General features: G+C 32.8%; 1 protein-coding gene across 3 annotated transcripts in view; it reads right to left on the reverse strand.

Annotated features, from left to right (window-relative positions):
- Positions 1-9,766: 9,766 nt before the first annotated feature.
- Syt4 (Synaptotagmin 4) overlaps positions 9,767-22,410 on the reverse strand; it is a 163,412-nt gene continuing 150,768 nt past the window's right edge. For all 3 annotated transcript variants that reach the window (XM_074122307.1, XM_074122308.1, XM_074122309.1), the window contains 6 exons: positions 21,377-21,517; positions 19,804-20,020; positions 17,850-18,005; positions 17,008-17,131; positions 16,682-16,875; positions 9,767-16,115 (listed from right to left, as the gene is read on the reverse strand). In XM_074122307.1, the coding sequence (XP_073978408.1) occupies positions 15,996-16,115; positions 16,682-16,875; positions 17,008-17,131; positions 17,850-18,005; positions 19,804-20,020; positions 21,377-21,517 (952 nt within the window). In that variant the 3' untranslated portion in view covers positions 9,767-15,995. The remainder of the gene's footprint in view (positions 16,116-16,681; positions 16,876-17,007; positions 17,132-17,849; positions 18,006-19,803; positions 20,021-21,376; positions 21,518-22,410) is intronic.

Consider the following 22,410-nt stretch of genomic DNA (forward strand, 5'->3'; position numbering starts at 1 on the left):
CGGCGACCCCTAGAGAAAAATGGTGGGAGAATGAAAAAGGCCGGGGTATATTGTATGTTTGGTGGAGCCCCCTTTTTATATACACCTGGTGCTATCTGAGGCTATCGACTTGCAATATACGCCCCCCTAACATTGCAAACATAAACCCAGACTTAAATCTTACTCTTGCCCTCTCTCTCTCACTTTATTATTATTATTATTTTAGTTTTATATTTATTTATTTTATTTTCTCCTTATTCTTCTTGATTGCATAATTTATTTGTTTTACTTTTATTTAATGAGTTTTCAGATATCCGAGACGTTTCTTTTAATAAAAGTATCACACAATTAAGGATTTCCAATGCCATCCAAATCAATTAGTTTAGAAGCTGCCTAAAAGCAACTTTTAGGGGTGAAACCGGAAACACGATTGCTCCATCATATTTATAAATCTGTCTCAATTAGCCGCTTACGGTGTACCATTTCCCGGTTGAAAAAAAATAATTGCAAAAGTCTTTTATAGAGCCTCCGGGGTGGGGGGGGGGGCGATAGGGCGTTGGAGGAGAGGCCAGCAATGGACCGGACGTTCACGGGGACTCACAGTTGGGTGGGATCAATAAACTGGAGCGAGATGACGTCACCAGCCAGTCAGTGGGTCTAAGTCCTCCGCAGTGCTACCAGTGGCGTCACCTATACGACAGAAATCACAACTACTACCACCGCACACGATGCTATCTCCTCCTCTCCCGCCCTTCGCCCCACAACGGTTAAAACACGCTCTCTTAGTACAACCCTGAAAACCAGGCTTTTATGCTATTGATCCTCTCTATACAACCCTATTGGAGAACCAGTTTTAGATTTTCGATCCTTACCAATTTGGAATAGGGTGCACCCACTTCCTTCACCCTTCCCATCCCTTCATGGTAATCCCTCACCCTACTGCAAACTCTGCTGACCTAATAACCTGCAATAAGATAACCATTATATTTATATATATGCGTCTCAATTCTATATTTGTTCTTTACTCTACATCAAAGTGTTTTTTTATCTGCATGAGTGTCCGTTAACTTGGTTTCCAATTCTCTCTGTAACGCATTAGCTGCAACATTTTTTTGTTTCAAATTGAAGTTTCATTAAATAGCTATTAAAGCCCATAATCCTAACCATAAATTATCACATATACACAACCAGGAATGAATCATATTATCGCAGAGATTGTAGAAATTGTTGCCATTTTCAAAGAGAAGGGGATCTGCATTAATTTTTTTGTGGATAAGGAGTCATTGTGATATAAAAGAAAATGAAATTGTGGATAAACTTGCAAAGGAAGCCACCAATAGTGGGGAAATGGCTAATTATTAAATAACCACACACCGATATCAAGTGTACAGTTGCAAAAGCAGCACTACAAAAATGGTAGACAGATTACAGTTAATGGTAATAAAGGAAGATTCTATAAAACTATGGCAGATCAGTTACCTAGTTAACCATGGTTTAAGGGAACTGTCACTAATGGGTTGTTACGACAATAAGCAGGCTGAGAGCGAACCACGCGGTGTGCGGATCGAATCTTCACAGGATCAACAAAAGGTCCTCACTCCTCTTTGCGTAGATTGCAATGAGGAGGAGGATTTCAAGCATATAATAATGATATGTCCACGTTATGTGGTAGAAAGGAAACGAATGTTTGATGACTTATACAGGTATTTAGGTGCACCATTTCGCCACGAAAACATAATATTCTCCACCAACATATATGTGCTTAAGTCGATAGCAGAGCTAGCAATGAAATATGAATGTATTTAAAAGTTATAGAATGAATGCAAGAAAATGATTACAAAAGGATTACGTGATTTTAATTTCGGTTAAGCTATAAGAATGGCAGAAGCACTGAGTACTTATCCATCCATTAGCTGTAGTTTATGTAAATAGTTGTATATAATAGAGGGATGAATGAGTGAAGCGAATGTATTTATGAGTAAGAATGGAAAGTGAGTGATATTCTAGTGATAAGCACCTAGACGATGCTGGCTGTTTGGCGAAAGCCAATGCCAAAAAAAAAGCAAAAAAAAAAATCCTAACCATTATACTAACCTCCAGAATAGTCCAGTTTTCGAGAGTAAGTATACCAAGTGTATACTTGGAATTTTGTTGGGTATTTTGACCGAAAAAAGAGATTACCTGAAGTGGAGGACGACTACCTGATTAGTATTCTGTATTCAAGTTGCGTGAAATTCAGATTCATGTCCACTTATCCACCCTTAACTTAACGGGGCGGATCCCCGGCACCGCAACCGCAAGAGGATTATTCTGCCTTCTCCATTAGATGTAGAAGAAGAAACCTCTCCCTACTAAGAAGGTTGAGGACTTACCCTTACTAGTTCTTTTTGCGCTACTATCTCCTTTGGTCTCAAAGAGCCAAAAGCACTTCATAGCGCAAGAATTGAGAGATCGTTTCCTTCTCTTCCTGACACGATCTGCACAACGGACATAGGTCCTGTCCCGCTAAAATAATCTTATCCACCCTTAGGTCTGCTGTGATTATAAGATTTTCGCTTGATGTTTGATTAAAAACAAACGAATGTAGACAAAAACTACCAAATTGTTTTGGCTTTTTTTTTTATTCATTTACAAGCTTAAGGGTAAATATCTTTAGCTGGGAGTTGTAACAACAATGCACAAACATTAAAATGAATACAGTATTAAAATAAAGGAAATGAAACTATTCTTTATGAGGGACAAAATTGGTAAACTAAAACATAACTCATTGACATACATAAATGAAAAATAACTTAATTAGTTGGACATAATTTACTCAACAGTTACCACTCTAAGAGCAAAGAACTTCTGAGCTTCAGAGTTTGGTACATAAAACTGTAAATTTCATTAATCTGATTGACACTATTTATATCTAACAACTTGAGAAACTTATCATTTAAAGAATCAATTGAAAACTGATACGAGTTAAGAAAATGACTTCTAATAGGTAAAAGTGAGGTACATTCAAAAAGGAAATGAACAACTGAATCAGGAGAAAAAGAGTTACAAATGAAGCAAAGATTGTTTTCATCAAATTCATAAAATTTGGCTTTTTAGTGACCGTAAACTATTAATATTTAGCATTGAAATATCGAGCATTCGGTCACAATAAAGAACAGCAACTTCTTCTTATCGCCTTATAATTTTATTATATTCTATTAGCGATAATACGGAATTGTTGGTTTTCTTGTTTTGACCGAATCCTTGCTTCTTCAATCCTAAATATAAAACAAAATACCATTGGATGATATTTTAGTCTTCTATAGTGGAGATTGTTCTTGTTTATTTTATTTCATTTATTTATTTTTTATTTTTATTACCTGTAGTCAACGTAGTCCGTTACCTTGGGCTTTACCTTGACAGAAGACTTACACGGAACCCTCATACTCGACTTAAGTGAACAGAACTCAACAGACGCTTCCGACAACTGAAAAGACTACTCGACAACAGATCAAAACTCACTCTGGACAACAAAAGACTTATATATGTAAGTATATTAAAGCCAGTCTGGGCTTATGGCATCGAACTGTGGGGCTCAACCAAACGCTCAAATCAGCAAAAGGATCTAGTCCTTGCAATCTAAAATTCTTCTCTCTATAGTAACTCCTTTCTACGTCACCAATCAAACCATTCACACAGATTTGAACATTCCTTTCGTGCAACACAAGTTGCAAAAACACGATACAGTAAATTCCATCTTAACATTCAAACACATCACAATCCACTGGTACAACATCTATCTTCAAGAACATTACCAGACAACACTTCCAGACGTCTTAAAAGACAGTGGCCTCGCGATCTCCTCTCTGATGAAGGGAGTCAGTAGAATGTAGAATGTTTTTGGGTAACTTCTCCACTCTGATATGTGTACGTTATTTATTGTTATCATTGTTGCCTATAACGCAAAATGCGTTGATTGTAACTAAATAAATTATTCAAAAAAAAAAATTAATGATTTTTTTTTTATTTAAGGAAATTCATTTCCAAAGAATTTAAATTTATTTATTGGAAATTTAATGCTGAATTCGAAAATTTGATTTAAAATTGAAATTGTTGTTCTATTACCTTGTAAAGTGCGATTTTATGAAGTAAAATAGGGATATTTTGTGAATGAAAAAACACGAAAAGTTCATAACTTCAAAACGAATTGAGATAGGTATATAGTAGACAGAATAGCTCCAGATAGGATAGCCGGGTAAATGGCTTTTTACTCTGCTTTTCATGTACTTACTGCATTTTGTGTGTGTGTGTGTGTGTGACGTCCTTTTTGCGGGGTCACCAACACGAAAATTAACCTACAGCCCATGTGCCAATAACATTTCTTCCACATGATGAGAATACAAAACAGGTTATTTTTAAATTCAAGTAAATCTGCTGTTTTTAATATAGCGGTTTTTATCATGCTTTTTATAGGCGCCTACATCTTAGGTAACAACGTGAGATTTATCTAAAGGCTTAAGGTTGAACAATATTAACCTGTCCATATAACAACCATAAACTTCCGCAATAGAGTCTTTGCAATTGTTATTAATGTATAAAAATAATCAACCATTTTATTTCATGTCAATTTTATAGAAAGGTAGATAGGCCAAAAATTATTTTTAAATTTTTACAAATAAATTATTCGAAAGTAATGGTTGTTTATACATTATGCCATTTACAAAATATATAACTTTTATTTATTTCCTTTTCCCTTCTAATCCAGAACCTAATGATGATTTGACCTAAAAGAAAGTCAGAGTGGCCATCATTAGGCGCTGATGTGGCTCTAAAGATCCTTATCTCCCAAAACCCGTGAACTTTCAACAGTTCACGCAGTTACCTGCAGGAAAAATAGAAAATTGGTTGCCACCAATTGAAATCCATCTGATTTAAAGAAGAATTACAGGTATTAGATGTAGCTAAAAATTTTAGAATGCGAGCTACTCTGCGGTAATTTATGCGATGCTCTCTTCTACATTCACAAGTTATCGCTAGAGTAATACTGAGGTATTTGAAGTACTAACATCGCTGTAAAATCTACTCAATTCACGTGGTCTGATTCCTTCCGACTTCCAGCAAATTATGCATGGAACAACTTTTGATCGCCTTCGTTGTAGAATAACCATTCTTTCGCTTGTTCAACCCACAATACAGAAATTGTGTTATTTTTTTTTTTCGGCGCATCGACAGCTTGGCCATTAGCGCCGTCTCGTCACTTAAAATCATCTTGTGCTCGGATGGCACCTCCACCACCCTTGTTACATCCTTTACTGCTTCCATCGGGAATTAGTATGGAGCCGAGGGACACCAGAGCATATCTTCCCTCTTCAACTCTTTGATCACCGACTATAGTCGACGGAAGGGAGAGAGTTGCTGATATGTTGGCACCATCCTCTCTTTTCTTGTGTGTTCTGGGTGGACCACATAATGAAGGGCTAGTCGCTTAAGATAAATAATTAATCCATCCACCTAATCTAATCTAATCTAATTCACTATTAATAGGGGGGAAGTACAACTACTATTATTATTATTATTTTTTTTTTTTTTTTTTTGCGCATCAACAGCTAAGGTTATTAGCGCCCGGAGCTTTTTCCAGTGCATTGCCGGCCTCCGGACTGTGTTCTCTCGTTACAGACAACACTGTCCATCACCAGTGAGCTGTAAGAAGCTCCTAGGAAGAGAAAATCTAAGGGTCAGCTGCTGGATTCGAACCCGGGACCTCCGCGTGGGAGTCCAGTATGCTAACCTCATAGCTAATCCCTTCCCTTATTATTGTTATTATTATTATTATTATTGGTCATGGATACTTTTCCTCGTATCTTGGCAAAATGGGTAAGGTAGCCGCGCAAAATTGTATATTCGAGGATTCTGCTCACGATGATGCGTATCATACCTTCTCGAATGTGAAAGATGGGTGGAGAAAAGAGCGAGACTGCAGGAAAGAACTGGTCCACTTTCACCGCACAATATAGTTGATAGTCTGCTGGTTAGCCCAGACCTATGGGAGGAAGTTAGGTTTGTGCTAAGAACTAAGATGATGCAGCTAGACCGTCGATAAGATCTACGGCCCAGACAATTTGCTAACTTACAGATAGTTGCATTCAATACGAGGCATCACCCTGGATTAATGCTTATGGCGGTTCCGGGGTGGACGTTATGCCTGAAGAGGAGGTTTTTTTTTTTAGTGGATGGAGCCCCACACACCCAGTTTTAATCTGGAAGGTGCCTGTGGCATTTTTCCCCCTCGGAGAAAAAAAAAATTATTATTATTAACCTGAAGGCTAAGTTCCACAGCCTCGATGATTACCTAGTTCCCCTCGCCTAAAAAGGTTGGCAAAAAATGATGACTGAAATTGGTAATAATCATTTTCTTCTTCTTTTTGGATCAATTATACAGTCACCATAACCATATTTATTATAGAAAATATTCTATAATAATCTTCCATAAAGTAACAAAATTACAAAACAAAATTAGCTAAAAAAAATGCCGCCTCAACTATAGTAAGTGCCGCTGGTACAAAAAATTAGCCTATCAAGTATGATTGCTAACTAGATGGCAACCTTATCCCTAAATGGTTTGAGATTTCATTGTGAAATATCAGTAGGTACCGTTGTGGGTACTATTGTTGTCATACTGGAGATTGCGTAATTCCAGTGATGGTTATGGTTGGAAAAAGTGGGTCCAAACTGGATGACAGGAGTGACTGGAGATAGCATTCAAAGAAGAGGTCACACAGATAGCGGTAGAAGCAATGGTTTGAGAATTATATGGACGTTAAGGGCAGTAATAAATGTGCTGGCAGATAAAGTTGGCACTTAAGTAGGACGAGAGTGGTGGATAGTAGAGCTCTGTGGTAGTCATCTAGTGGCCCATCTCCTAGAACTGGCGGACGGGTGGAACAACTCTAAGAGAAAACTAAGCAAATGGTTCTGTTTGGAACAATTCTCCACTAGGAGGATCCCTTTCATCTTGTCTACCTCTTTTAGCTTTATTTAAACTTTGCCCAAACAGACCCACTCACTTTACTATATCTCGACTTTGTCCAACCCCAATTTCTTTTCTCCTTAATTGAGATTTATTGCCCAAAGATTTTCGGAGCTTTAATCCACACAGAACAGAATTGTTTTTCACATTTTTTTTAAATAAATTTATACTCCCAACAAAAATTAAAATAAAAAAATGAATTCTGGTTAGTGGGTTAGTCTTGAAAATCGTTTTCATCGATCTCTAATCACCTAACTTTAACAAAGATATGTTTCCACAATATTGACTGATGGTAGCCAAGGCTGTTGGATAAGATGTATTCTAAGCCAATTATCTATGCTGGTTCTGGGTTCGGCTCCCGGTCTAGGCCTTGAATTTCATTTAATGGTTTATACAAGGAATTTATAATAAAGTATATTCGTTATTAAGCCCGCAGAAAAAAAAAAAAATAGGTCATTCTATTTTTTCCATTGACTGATTTCATAGGGAGGTGCGCTGCGTGAGAAAAGAATTGTAAATTCTGAAATTTAAGCCCCCAAATTAATAGATAAATCCATAAAGATTGTTTACCAAAATATCCGCTAGATGGCATAGGCTGTACTAGTTGGCTACAAGTAAAGGAGGCTCTAAGCGGATCTTTGGACTGCTGTATTGCTGAATGAGTTTACTGTCAAAGATAGAATTGATGGTTCATATATTGCTCTCTGCTTAGCCAGAGCAGCTGCAAAACTGCCGTTTTTGTTAAAGAAACTTACTTTTCTCATCAATTTCATCTGCCTTTCTTGGGTGGGTTTGAGTATTTTTTTTTTTTTTTTGTGGACAGTTTTCCTGTAATTTCATGTTTTAATCAAAAGTATAAGTATTTTAGAGTTATTTTATTTTCTTTTTGGATTTGTTTTGATTTTGATTTTATTTTTCTTGTAATAAAAGTATTGTTTTAGTTTCATTTCAATCTAAAACAGTGAGTTTTATTTTAGCTTTCCTTCCTCTACCATATTTCCTTCTTCACGTATTTCCATTACAAAACCCCAGTCTTCTAACCGTAGTGCGATCCCATCTGATGTGGGACCTCTAAGGGTAGTTATTTGGTGCATTTTGTTCCTCAATTGCGCTTTCCTTGAACAGCTTTCGTTCTTCAAGAGCAGAGCCAAATAGTTCACTTCTTTTCTAGCAGGAAACAAGAAGAACCCGAAGAACAGGTTTTTGCAAATAAACAATCATCCAAAAATGTATCAATGAAAATGCAGTGAAGCTATAGCAAATCAAAAAATGCAGAACTAAAAACATGAAATACTAAGAGGTCCAAGAATAATATTAGCTCTGGGTAACAACAATATAGAAACGTCACATTTCTTATGGTTTGTCACAGATCTCTGAGTGATAAGATTGGCTTAAAAGAGCCCTAGAGATAAGTCTTCGGTAAATAACAGAGCAGAGGTAAATAATGTGGCCATCGGACGTTGTTCGAACTTTTCAGGCTTCATCCGTTAGCCTGATCTGGATGTTTGCCAAAATCTAGGCAATAGGTCGGAAAATATGATACGGGTTAGTTCTTAGTCTCGGAAAGTGATTACTTGGATACGAGTCTAAGAGGTTGTAGACGAACCTCACGGTGATTGGACTACACTTCCTCGAGATTTGACCAGCTCTTTTTCATGTAATAAATTATCTCTACAAATTAACTGATTGAATGCCATCCAGAAGATTGGCAAATATTTAGTAGATAGACTTAGTAACTGAAAAGGTTGATCATAAATGAAAATGTGGAATAAATGGGATTGAAACTATGAATCAGTCACCAAAAAGAATGAACAACAATGTGGAATAAACTTTGATATCTCCTATTGCCAGCGTTGATCCAACCAAGCCCTAAATCTTTAACGTGAAAGGTCTAATGTGTTTCATCTTCTTCCATTTAGAGCTCCAAACTCAACCTTTTATTTAACGGATATCATCAGTTTGTCACGTTGCTTCCGCATCAACGGAGTAGTTTAAGTTCTTTCTCGCTTCATATCTAGGTTTGCGAGATGCGATAGGGTTTCCTTACTCTACACAAATAAGAAACTTACATCGATGGTCTACCTATTTTAACGTCAAGTATAAAGCATCACCTACAACATAAATTAGGCCTAATTCGTGAATTGCACTAAGGCGTAATATAAAACTAAGTTCAGAGAAAATAGTATGAGTCACTTTAAAAACAAAAAACAAAAATGAAAAAGCAAATGTCAAAAAAAAGGACGTTCAGAAGAGGAATTGTCTTCTATCCCAAAATTTCTGCAACATATTTAATTACCATTAACATTATGTGCTTTACAGAACGTACATCATTCTCAAATAGAAGTCCATAGGAAGGCCCTTAAATCATGAAGTGTAAAATCTAATCGAATGAATTTCACGTTAGAAATACTCCCTGCTACATAAAAGTAAATAAAAGTAAAAAAGAATAGCGGCTAATTTGGCAGATACAGTCGATCATAAAATATAAATACATAAACGATCTCTTTTTGTGTCTTGGGAAGTCCTATTTAAATACCATGAAACGAAAGTGATTAAATATTACAAAATATCTTCAGCATTTACAAGAAATACAGAACCGATCTGTTCACAAGAATGGTCCACTTTTTTAGTGTTAACCAGAGTACCATTTACTTCAACAGTCATCATAAGGCTATGGTCACTTTATTTGGCGAATCTCGATTAGAGAACATCAACAAACATTCTATAAAAAGAATACACGACCACACCATTTGTAATGATTAATAAAATAATAGAATGGTATGAAATAATTATTGATTTATTTAGAGATTAGATACATTATTATATACAGTTTTCACATAAAAAACAGTAACAACTACTTTGTTTAAGCAAAGCACAGGTTTTCTCTTTTCTTTGGTTGTAGCAGCAATGGATTGAAACTAGTATCTATAATTTCGGATGTTTTTGATACTATAGTATAATACTATAGTATGTTGTGTGTTACACTACAAAGTTCTTACAAAAGGATTCGCTTTTATTCAAATAATAAGTTAGATTTTTTGTGCTTTCTATGCGAAAATCCTTTTGCTTAAATGTTTATATTTGTTTTCTCTCTCTCTCTCCGACATTGATTTTCTTTATTAATTCTCATTCTGGATGTATTTTCATCAATAAAAATTCTTATAAACGTTAAAAATTAATGATTTTAAAGATTCATTACATTTGTAGGTATGTGATGAGCTATTTTAAATTTACAAAAATGCTTCCATATCGTTCATACGAGCGTTTTCTTTCATAAAAAACTTATTTCAATAAAGTTAAAATTCACCTTTTGTTTATATATTTATTAACATTACAATTCAATAATATTTTCATTAATTCCAAAGCTTTAAAACTTAGTAGTTCTACCCTGTCCAGGGTCCAATCGTTTTGTAGCTAAACAAAGAATTATTATTGTCACCAGGGAAATTCTTTCAAATTTGAAAATGTATCCGGGGGCAATATGATCGCAATGCTTTCATTGGAAAATTAGTCTACGAAGAAGAAGTCTGGAGCTGAAGGATAAACAGATGCGGAAACAAAATCCAAAAACTGATTCTTTTATTCAAAAGAGTTTGGCATTACTGCTTGCCAAACAAAAAAAAAAGTAGCACTAAATGGAATTCTAAAGAAAACTGGAAATAAGATTCACGTTATTGATCTAAGTATGGAGATTCGAAGATATCAATCTTCGCGAGACCAAAACCTACGAAAGGATTAGAACTGACAGAGGATTGCATTGGCTCTAGAGCTTTCTCTATAATACGGGAATGAAAATATTGTCATCAGAATACAATAATTTATTTCATTAATTACTTAATGCTTTTCTTGACACGTTGGAATCTTTTAAGCAAATCCAGTTCCAACTACAATCTGCCCAGGTTTACTTAAATGATAAAAGAATCTTGCAAAGGCCCCGATCTTAATCAATCGTTGAATGTAACTCTGTAATTTTCTAAGAAAATCTTGGAATCAATCAACATTTACCCATTTTGTTCGTAGAGTACATCTTAAGACATAACTTTCATAATACTTTTAGAATTTAGAAAATATTATAACCTATTTAATCATAGCGAAACTGTTAATTTACAATTTCATTCTTCATTAGCAGATGTTAACAAAACTTCATTTAATGGAATAATTTTTCAATACTTTCTTTACGTATGATAATAATATTCAATAAACAAGAAAAATGAAGTTATTCATGAGGGACTACCCAATTTTTCTATCACAGGCTAATATAAATTTAACTATTTAATAACCGTGGAACATAAATATATTTAAAAATAGATTGCCTTCTTAAAAAATTAAATTAAATTAAATTAAAAACCAATAATTAAGTGCGTTTCAAAATTAATATGGGAAATAATAATATTACACCTAACGGTCATTTTTAGAAACTGAAATTAACTACACCATCAGCCAAAGACAATTAAAATTCAATTACTTGTCAACCTTTAGAATGAACAGACTTGATCACAATTAATTTCTTTTCTTTGTACAAGCAATAATTATTTGGAAAATAAAATAGCCAATCGAAAATAACAATGTGTTGGTTTCGTTTTTAGGGACACATTTTATTTAGTATTTAATAAAAACCATTTTTAGTAACAAAAATTAATTCAAATTTTTGTCTTTTTCACCCTATTGAAGACAGAAATACATTTTTAAGTCCGAAATTATAGAAGTTAATTTTCTTTTGTCTCAGGAATTAAATTTTATTGCTGTTATTGTCATTTACTGATCTGGCTCACTTGTAGCAGTCCAGATACAGCGATAATAAAACAAATTATTAGTCTTTCATGTAATTGTGTAATTAACAAAGTAATGAATTGCACTTTAATATCGATTGTAAAAATTATTACAATACTAAAAGTAAAAGCAAACCCCTGATGATCAGAACAGGTGAAGTGATTTGAGAATTCTTGAATAAATGGCTAATCGTCTAACAATCTAAACATTCTTAGAATTAGCAGTAATCCATTCTTTTGTTTAATACTAACGTTATTTTGAAGCATTTTTTCTGCATCTTTAAAAAGGATAAAAATGGTCCACAGAATTTCTTTTTAATTTAACAAAATAAATGCATTGACACGAAGAATTTTAAGCAAAATATAATCAGCGCATTAAGATGTAATCAGTGAGAAGTCAATTTCAATTCTTAAAAGAGCACTTACTAACTGCCCTTTCAGCTAATGCGAAAGCAACGGAAGTATAGACTCAATGAATCACCAGATGTGGAAGTAAACTAAAGTACGCATGAAACTGATTTTATGAGACATCTCTAAATACAACGACGCACAATTCTTTTATTTTGGGTCAAATATCTAAGAAAATAGCGAAAGATCAAACTTAGTCCAGGGCATTATTCACAAAAGTTGCATTCTTAAGAAAAAAAAAATTGTGATGTTTCTAAATTGCAAATTCATGGACCTGGTCGATGGATGCTGCAGCAACATCCTCCCAATTTTACACCCAACTCGAAGAATCGTATAGTTAGAATTCAAAGAAATGTCCCTAAATTGATTTTGTAAAATATTTTCGGGCAATCCACTTCATTTCAAAGCATTTGGACGATCCTGTGGAACAAGCTAAAGCAAATACGTGTGTAATATTAGGCAAACTGACCCTAGAAGATGGTTCTGAACAAGTTATACCATGTGATACTAGAATTCTGCGAAAAAGTTAAGTGTTTTTCAAAGGTAAACATAACTGATGGTAATTCTCTTTCTGAACGGACGATCCCTACATTTTTATTCCAATTCAAGCCGCTACCACTGGGGGAAAAGAATACCTAGGACAAGACGACCTAAATTGGAATTACCTTCTTTCCCCAGATAAACTACACCAGAAGAAGGAGCATTAAACTTGGCCTGGGCTAGAAGGGAGTTGTTCAGAATACAATCAGATCATATCGCAGATGATCTTTTCCCATTAAAGATAAAACAATCGGTAGAAGTTTGCCAACAGTCTCCAGAATCATTCAAAAGAACTCTAAAGCCGAGGAAGGAGTAATTCTGTTTTAATAATGAAGTATTTTATTAATATTGTAAAATGCCAATGATTTTATAAATGCAGTTAATGTCACTAATAAATATTTTAATTTTGTTTTTTCATACCTGAGCGCAAAATAATTCCAATATTTCAAATATAGTGTCATTGAGATGAAGACAACCTTTAATGATTTTTTTAAAACTCTTTATTTATAGTTTGTTCTAAGTAAAGCTAACACTACTAAAATACCAAAAATTTCACAACCTCATTTCAAGATTTTCATTTGTTAATTTCTTGCCACTAAAATAAACTAATTTTACTAAATTATGCTGTTTCTATAAACAAAAATTTTTCTGATAACATTCTGAGGTTAATATTTTTCTCTTCGAACCCCATTGTTTTTTTGGTGACATTTCAACTTGATGCATAAGATATACAATTTTTTTTATTTTCACGTTTAATAATTAATTTATATTGAATGAACACAAGCAGATTAAGAAGAGGAGATTTCCCTTTAACTCTAGAAGTAATGTAAACAGTATCGATGTAGTATAGGAGTAGATGTGAAACTATAAACTCTCGTAACTATAATACATATTTTCATTTAATAAATGAAACATTTACACTAACAAAAAAAAAAAAACTATTTTTCTACAAATAACTTTAGGGAGCCACAATAGATGTTGTTTGTAGAGGATTTAGCTCATGGCCACTACTTTGCGATCAACTCCTTTAAACGATGTTGTAAATAGAATACTAATTTAGTATTAATCCACAATAAAAAATAATAATAAAATAAATGCAACCAAAATCAGAAGAGGTCTTGATGGTGATGACTGGTTGGAAAGAATTCAAAAACAAGAAGTCAAGAGGATGTGGATAACTTTCGGATCATCAAGCGGTGAAAAATAAATAACAATATCCTGTGGAGCAAGCTGACGCAGATGTATGCGTAGCAATTGGCAAACTGACACTAGAAGATGATGACTCTGATCAAGTTATACCATGTGATCCTGGATTTTCTGTGAAAAAATTAAGAACTTTTGCGTTGAGCAAAAGTAAACATTTCTGATGCTAATTCTGCTTCTGGATTGGACGATCCTTTCTTTTTCTCGAAATCAAGCCACTAGGAAGGAAAATAAAAAAGGCTAGGACAAGACGACCTAAATTGGAATTCCTTCTTTCCCCAGATAAACTACTCCAGAAGAAGATTAAACACGACCCGGGCTAGAAGAGAGTTGTTCAGAAAAGAATCAAATCAAATCGGAAATAATCTTTTCCAAATATAGATAAAACAATCGCTAAAAGTTTGCCAACAATCTCCAGAATCATCAAACAATCAAAGAAGAAATTCTGTTCAGTAATAACTTTAATATAATTTGTACTGTAAATATGTAAAAAAAAAAAAAAAAAAAAAAAAAAAATGAAGTATTGTAAAAAGCAAATCACTTAACCCCTTAACGTGCACGCTCGAGTTAACTCGAGCGCGCTAAACTGGCCAAACTGTTCACACTCGAGATAATTCGAGCGGCGTTGCACTTTATGCTACTATAATTTTTCACTCTCGAATATAATCGAGAATTGAAAATAATGTGAAAGCAAAGAAAAGCAATCGTTTTATAGATATTTATCATTTACATGGGATTGTAAGCTATAACACTTACTTATTCAAATATAAAATATAGCGGTTTTTTCAAAAAAACTGTGCATAAATGCCGTTAATGTCAGTTATAAATTAGAAGCACTTCTAGAGGCTTCCCTTAAGAAATCTCTTCCCTTAATCTTACGAGATATTGACAAAACAATAGATAACAAAATAAATAATATTGAGATAACTTCTAATAATTTTAATAATTTAGCGTTACCTTCATGCATTAAAAAAGAACTTAAAGGAATGTTTTCTTGATAAGTGCAGTATGAATAAAAAGAATTGCATTTTTATAAACTAAAAAGCACTTTTATGCTAAACAGTCGCTATTGAAATTTTTTGTGTAGAAAATATTATATTTAGAGTTATTTATAATATACTTATAATATTACTTTGTTTATCTTAGTATTGTTACATTAACGTAGAAGTCAATATAAAAGGTAACTATTTAATTTTTCAAATAATGAAATTCAATTAAATTTATTTCTACAAATTTACACTGTTTACACAAAATGGAATATTAGTGTTATTTTTATAATATCCATTTATTTTACATTTAAGAACTGCTTTTTTTCATTTTAATTTTTTTACTTAGAGAGTGTTTATTTTACTTAGTTGTGCAAAGTGTATATTTTCTATATATTTATATTAAATTTTGTCTTATTAGAAGATTTAAACTTCTTTCTTTTTTGCTTTCCAGTTTCTTTTAAATTTGTGATTACAATTTATCTCATATTCTAACCACATGCTTGACAAGTCATATTTGGTTACTCTTCATGAAAGTTCTAGGGTAATATTCCTTCTTTTTTTATAAGTCCGATATCTTTTAACAAAATAAAATATTATTAAAACAATTGAAAATTAAATAAAAATATTTCCTGTCTCTATAATTGCAATGTATCAAGTGCAGTATTGTTTACTATGTGCCAGCCGCGTAAGTTGACTGATTTCAAGTGATTTAAGCCCAACAGGTCATGCTACATTGAAAAATATTTTTACTTAAATGGGCAATACACTTTATATTTGATATCTAATACATTTATTACTAATAATAATAATATATTTATTTTTATTATCCCTTTATTTATTTTAAATAAAAAGTAAAATTTAAAACAATGTTTCAAAATTAATGCTTTTAATGTAGAGATTATTTGTATACCTCCATCAGAAATCACAATTAAATATTAATCCATTAAAATATCCATTCATATTGTTTTTATTAATAAATTTTTGGAGGGAATGGTTAATCAAGTTTTACACTAAAGGAGGATATTTAAGAGATACAAGGACATTTATATTATATAATTCTTTGTTGCAGGCTTTATTATTTTATTCATTTTCTCAGATGGTTTATTCTCTTAATTTATGCCATTCAGCGATCTGTCTTCTAGGTGAATTCTTTACTTCATTCCAGTGATACTGCGCTGATCCGCTGCTCTTCAATCCTCCGAGTTCCAGCCTACCAATTACCTGTGAACAAAACTATAGTTTAGTGGTATTTTTATTTTTTTATTCTAGATGAGATTAGAAGTACTCTTTTTGTTAACACAATTCAATTTCGACGTTCACAAATTATAAATATCCCTCTGCGTGCATTTATTTTAAAAGAATTTAATTTAACTTAAAATGAAGATGTTAAATGTCAACCCAAAAGCGTGGTGACGTCTAATAGTCAGGCTCCTGAAAATATCTACGAACACAGCTGACCGTGAAAGGTTCCATCGTTCACAGGAAAGCTGGCTCATTGAACACATGTTGATCTATAATTTTCAACTGAAGCATTTTTCCGGGAAAATGTTTTTAAGGCAGTTCCACAGAGAAATAAGTTAAAATTTATCTCTAAAGTAAAATTTAAGTTCGAGTAAAATTAATCAGTATTAAATATGTAAGATTGTTAATAAGAATGAAATATGTCGCATTTATTTTCCAACCTCAATGAAGAGTAAAATTATTTTGTAAGGTATTTAAAGGTGACAAAATTTTTATCTTCACATATGTAAAGCACACAAAATGGAAATTTAAAATAAACAACCAACCTCATTCTTAGTGACTCTGTCCCAGTCAAGCAGCAAGAACTCGAGGTTTATTTTATCTAAAGTTTCTGCTCCTTGTGGAATTTCAAAAACAAAACTTTCATTAAAAACTGGATTTAATGTTCTCTTCTTCACATGGGTCTTCTTCTTGGCAATCCGCTGGCCATTGTACATTAGATACATCTTGACATACGGATCTGAAAAATTATAAATGTTAAAACTGCATAATATAGACCTAGACAACGTAATTGTTCTAATGAATTTCTAATTAAATTAATAAACTAATAATCATTTGAATTTTTAGCAAATCATTTAACAAACAAACAAACCAGCAAGTCCAGTAACGTCCATTTTTGGTAAATTCCTCGCCTTGAGTACCACAACACTTAGGCGGTTAGCCGCAGGCTGCCAGCATAGCGAGACCAAAAGCTCTCCCCTTCCTTGAGCTTTGATCTGCAACAATTTTAATATAACATACAGTGTTTGAATTTGTAAAACTAATCTTTTACATCGGGAACGAAGAATGTGGCACAAGTCTGATGGCTGACCCGACCATAATGCCAGGTATTCAAAGGGGATGCCTTAACAAAAACTTTGAAAAATGTGTAAAAAAACAAACCGCAGGGCGTTCCAGTGGCCTCTCTTTCCACAGATTCTGGACACCGTCTTATAGAAATTCATGTAAAACAAGATAAAATAATTATTCTTCATGATTAACCATTCTTTTCTCTTCAAACTTACACTATTCCTAAAAATAGGCTTAAGAAAACCGAGCCAGAACTACATCTGCAACTGAACTACGACTAGATTAAAGAAAAAGTAGATACATAAAAATGTATAGCATTTTATAGCCGTCGTAGCATATTTATTATACTCTGCTTCATTGAGGCATTTTAGTCAGATTGATTTAGAGATTTAGACTTCGTTTGTTCCATCTCACTAGTTCAACTAGGAAATGTAATGCAAGACGGAAGCAAAAAGTGAAGTCAAAATATCTACTCCAAAGTGGTGAACAGATGAAAATCACTACCCCTGATAATAGATGAAAATCCGAAAACGGTGCGTGTTACTGCGGATAGAATCAAAGATATTACCCAGCACCAGATTTTCATTAAATATGTATTAATCACATTATTTTTACAACAAAGTTATATTAAATTTTGATATTTACCTTCAAACTGCGCGGCTGAATATCTCGACATAGTGACAGTTGTTGGTTTTCAGCCTGCGTCACATCTACCGTGTCTAATGAACAAAATACCTCTCCAATGATGTCATCACGCGAATATCGGTCAAAACTTAATACAACAAAATGTAAGGTTATATTCTGAAAAAATAAAGGTAAATACCAACGATAAATAAATTGAGTAGTTCCAGTATAAAGAATTCAATAAAGAAGAATAAAATAAAGACTATTGCGATCGTTTGAAAACTTTAAATTTTTATTGGAAATATAAGTTCTGGGCTTGCGCAAAGAAGTTGTTCATAAACTCTGTTTCTGTTCTCTCATGGTACTGTGGTTGTATTCATCATCACTAAATCGCAGAATAGTTGAAAATGATACCAGGGGACGTCTTGGTGAGGTTTTGATTAAATTTTGGTTAAATCAAATTTTTAACAATCAAATTTCCTGAGAATTTTTCAATTCTAATTCTACATTTGATAATATAATATTCCCGAATTTAATTAAAACTGTTCAGTAGGATTTCGAGAAAAACGATGCCTAAACTGCCTAAGATTACGGTTGCCCTATTTTTTGAAGATGTTTGCCAATCTGTACTATCTAGGTTGGACTAAGTTCAGTTTAATGCATTCCTTGGTGCCTTAAGATCAACAATAATCTTATCTCATAGATAAGATTCAAATTACGTCACTGAATGAAGGTACGTCGTGAATTATTAGAAAATAAATGATGCGCTCGCATAGTTTGGGATAAAAAAGAGAATTCTAAGTGCAAAATGTATAGTTTTATAGAGAATCAATTCTCCAGCTCAGGTGTACTGCAAGCAATTTTGCTGAGATTGTATTTTTAAGGTGACAGAGGATTTGTTAATACCATTATTTAGCTTTAATCGTATGCTAGGAAAACAAACCGAAATCGTAGCAGGGAGTGTGTTGTGCAGGGTCAGATCCACAAACAGAAAGCTGTCTACAACTTAGTATTTCTAAATTGAATCTAGAAAGCGGTGGTTATGACGAAAAAAATGCATGTACATGATGATTTTCAGTGATTCTAAAAGCAATCTCAAAAAATAAAAATAAATATAAGACTACCTGATGGACCCTTTTTTATTACTGAAATAGCAACTAAATATACCGGCTAAAGCTCAGGGAATCGTGAAAATGCTTTGAGAAAATGGTTTTTGACGCTCATCAACAGTAGTATGACATTGCGCCGAGAAAGAACCATGAATGAAACCTTGGCCAACAAAGCCATGGTTTTTAGAAGAACGAGAAAGAGAGAGAAACAGTTTTATACAACAATAACGCAACTCTGGTTCCATCGTAAAACTCACGACTGTTTACAAAATATTACAAGTTACTACCTAGTCCGTTGTTAACAGAGACATCAGTCACTTATTCTTAAAAACAGCAGATAGAAATAGGTACGAGTTTCTAAAAGAATGCATTTCTTTGTTGCGCTACAAAGCATTTATTAATTTATTAATTTATTGGGGAGCCTAAAATTGTAATACAAGTTTAGGACTTCATGGCACCTCAACTGATTTCTCATACATTTACTTACATTATACTCAATTACAATAACAATCTGGGTAAATCATGTGTATCAAAAACATTCAGCTATCTCGTGGAAGCGACGGAGAAGAAAAAAGAAATGGAATAGGTCAGCAAAAGGGCCAACAATATATCGGAAATTGGTGGAGGCATTAGAAGCCAACAATCACACAGCAACTATTAGAGGTTTTTTTTTCGAACCCTCAAAAAGATATAAAACGTCTGGAGTAAAAAATATAAAAAACAATAAATAAATGTTACAAAAATACATCGTTGCTGTTTACAAAAAAAAAAAATCGAACTTAAAGATATCTTTTTTTTAAAAAAAAAGCTCAATTTCAAAAAAGATTTTTGAAGCTTCTTTTTGCGGTAGAAGAAACTAATTTTACCTGCAATTGATTTTGATTGATTCCATAGAAAGTAAAATCTTCATCATAGACAGGATTTCTAGTTTTTCTAAGAACTCTAGTTTTTACTTTATGCTGTTTCTCTGGGAGTAATTGTAACTTCACATATGGGTCACTGCTGCCTACGTTTGGATCCTTAGCTGGCAAGTCTCGGCACTTTACTACGCTGACTACCAACGTACTTTTCTCTTTTTTGTATCTGCAAATAGTATTAGAAATTATACTTTGATCATTTACTGTATTTCTAAAATAGACAAACATTATTATTATTAAAGTAACCATTGAAACACTTAAAAAAAGTAAATTTCTAATCTTGAATATTACTAATAAACAATTATGATGAAGAATACTAAATTTAGGCACTAACAGACCTGAATAAATCTGACTGAGGTATTTTAGAGATCATTTTGCTGAACTCGAATAATAAAAATGTAAGGCGATTCCAGATGTGACGTTAAAATAGCGTTATGTACGTCTATTCATCACATAAACGGACGGTACGACCCCATAATCTTCCACGTAAATGCTCAACTCGTTATGCATATCATTATATTCGAACTGTACAGTTCGACCGTAATTCTTATACTGTTAGCAAGAAAAAGGAATAAACATGGAAGTTCTTCAATGTATTTTTACTACAATTTAATTATAGTTATTTCTTTGGAACATTTAACTTAGTATAAGCCTTGATGTTTATTTCTATAATAAGAAATAAAATCTCAAAGAATGATTGGCGTCCAACAGTTATATCAATTGATCAAATACTAAGCTAGAAATCATCACGGTTGTTTTTGTTTTTGGTCGTTTAGTTTCCTAGAAACTTACTACATTAGGTTTTAAAATGGTCACGTTATTTTCCATTCACTTATTAATAAACAACTATTATTTAATTTGTATTACATTAGGTATTACTATTATTTGTTTTTATAAGTGTTGATTTAAAACAATATTTTAAAAATAATGAATAATAAATCAGAATATTATTTAACAATAAAGAAAGAATCAAAATGAAAAAATTATCTTTTTTAAATCTTAGGAGATATTGAATCAAGTATTACCCTTTACACAAATACTACATAATATATTTCATCGATATTTCATTTCTGTTAGAGATATTATTATTATTTTTTAAGGGAAACAGTGCATGAATCTACTTGTACGTTGTAAGATAATATTGGGTAGCGATGGAATGAAATATATGATCTATTTATGATAATATGCACACCGTGCTGCAGCCGTAGCACTTTTAAAAGGAAAGCCTAAGGAAAATTGCACACCATTTTCTATTTTCAAACTTCTTCACCTCATTCTCTATTTCCTTTTTTTAATCTAGATGTTTCAAGCATAAAATGTATTATAAAATTTAAAAAAAAAAACTATTTTAGTTACTCCAAATAAAAAGCCAGCTGGAATGTAGATAATACGAGTTATTTATAACTTTATTTTTATGTTCCCCTCTCTAAAATTTCTTGTTGCAGGAGCACCTGTCGCACCTGCAGTAGTAATTTTTAATAAAGTTATTTAAAAAAAAATTATAACACAGAAAAGTTTTCACCTTAACTTAAAAATAAGCTGTCCAAGTTTACTGGATGATGGGATTCCTGGGAGCGCCACATCTGTCTCTGAAATTGTTTCTACCTCATCTTTAATAGAGCCAACTTGATGTGCATCCTTCCCATCATCATCCTGCTGAGATCTAATAATGTAAGAATAAGAAATTGAGATTATTTTTTTATTACATCATATAAATTAATCATTTTTCCATAATTTTACTTAAAATAAACCAACTTTTAAGCAATAGTTTTTATTTATTAGGCTAAAAAAACTTTTTTGAGATAAGTACTACTTTTAAGTAAAGTCAAGTCACGCAATTTAGCGATTAATTACATTAAGAAAAATATAATTAAGAAAATATACATTAAGAAAAATATAATTAAGTGATATTAGTAATTAAATCACCGGCATAACAACCAACTCTTCTTGATCCAGACCTTAAATAAAAATTAGGTAGAGAGAAAACTATGTACAGTGGCTGGCGTACAGCAAGTGCGTGTTGTTGAAGAAAACCAAACTTAGTTCTTGCTTTGTAAACTACTTTCTCACGAAATGGAAATGGGTGCTAGGAATGTTACTGATATGTTCTTAAAAAACGTTTTCTTTAGAAAGAATTGTCATCATTTGAGGATTCCAAAATAAGACCAGAGACTTATAAGTTGGATTTCTCATTAGACGTCGACTTCCTCAATTTAGTAGTTGAAAGTAAAACCAGCCTAAAAAAATATTCTCAACATACAGCAAATGCGTGCAGTTAAGTAATCATGATCTTAAAACGGAAGCCTAAAACATTTTCCTATTTTTAAGACGTACCAAATCTGAGTGCACTGAATCTCAATGCAATAAGACCTATAATTACACAATACATCTGTAAACCCAATGTTCTCTCGTTATAGGCAATTTCTTGCTATACCTGTTACATGCGATATCTTCTAACGGTGCTCTTAGGCAACCAAATTAGATTCGAAAACCAAACTTTCGCTACAACAACACATTATGGAGCTAATCATTTCTCTTCATTGCTTTTAATAATCA

This window comes from Rhodnius prolixus, unplaced genomic scaffold, assembly GCF_049639745.1.
Source record: "Rhodnius prolixus isolate KJV_2025 unplaced genomic scaffold, Rpr scaffold_8, whole genome shotgun sequence".
NCBI classification, from domain to species: domain Eukaryota; kingdom Metazoa; phylum Arthropoda; class Insecta; order Hemiptera; family Reduviidae; genus Rhodnius; species Rhodnius prolixus.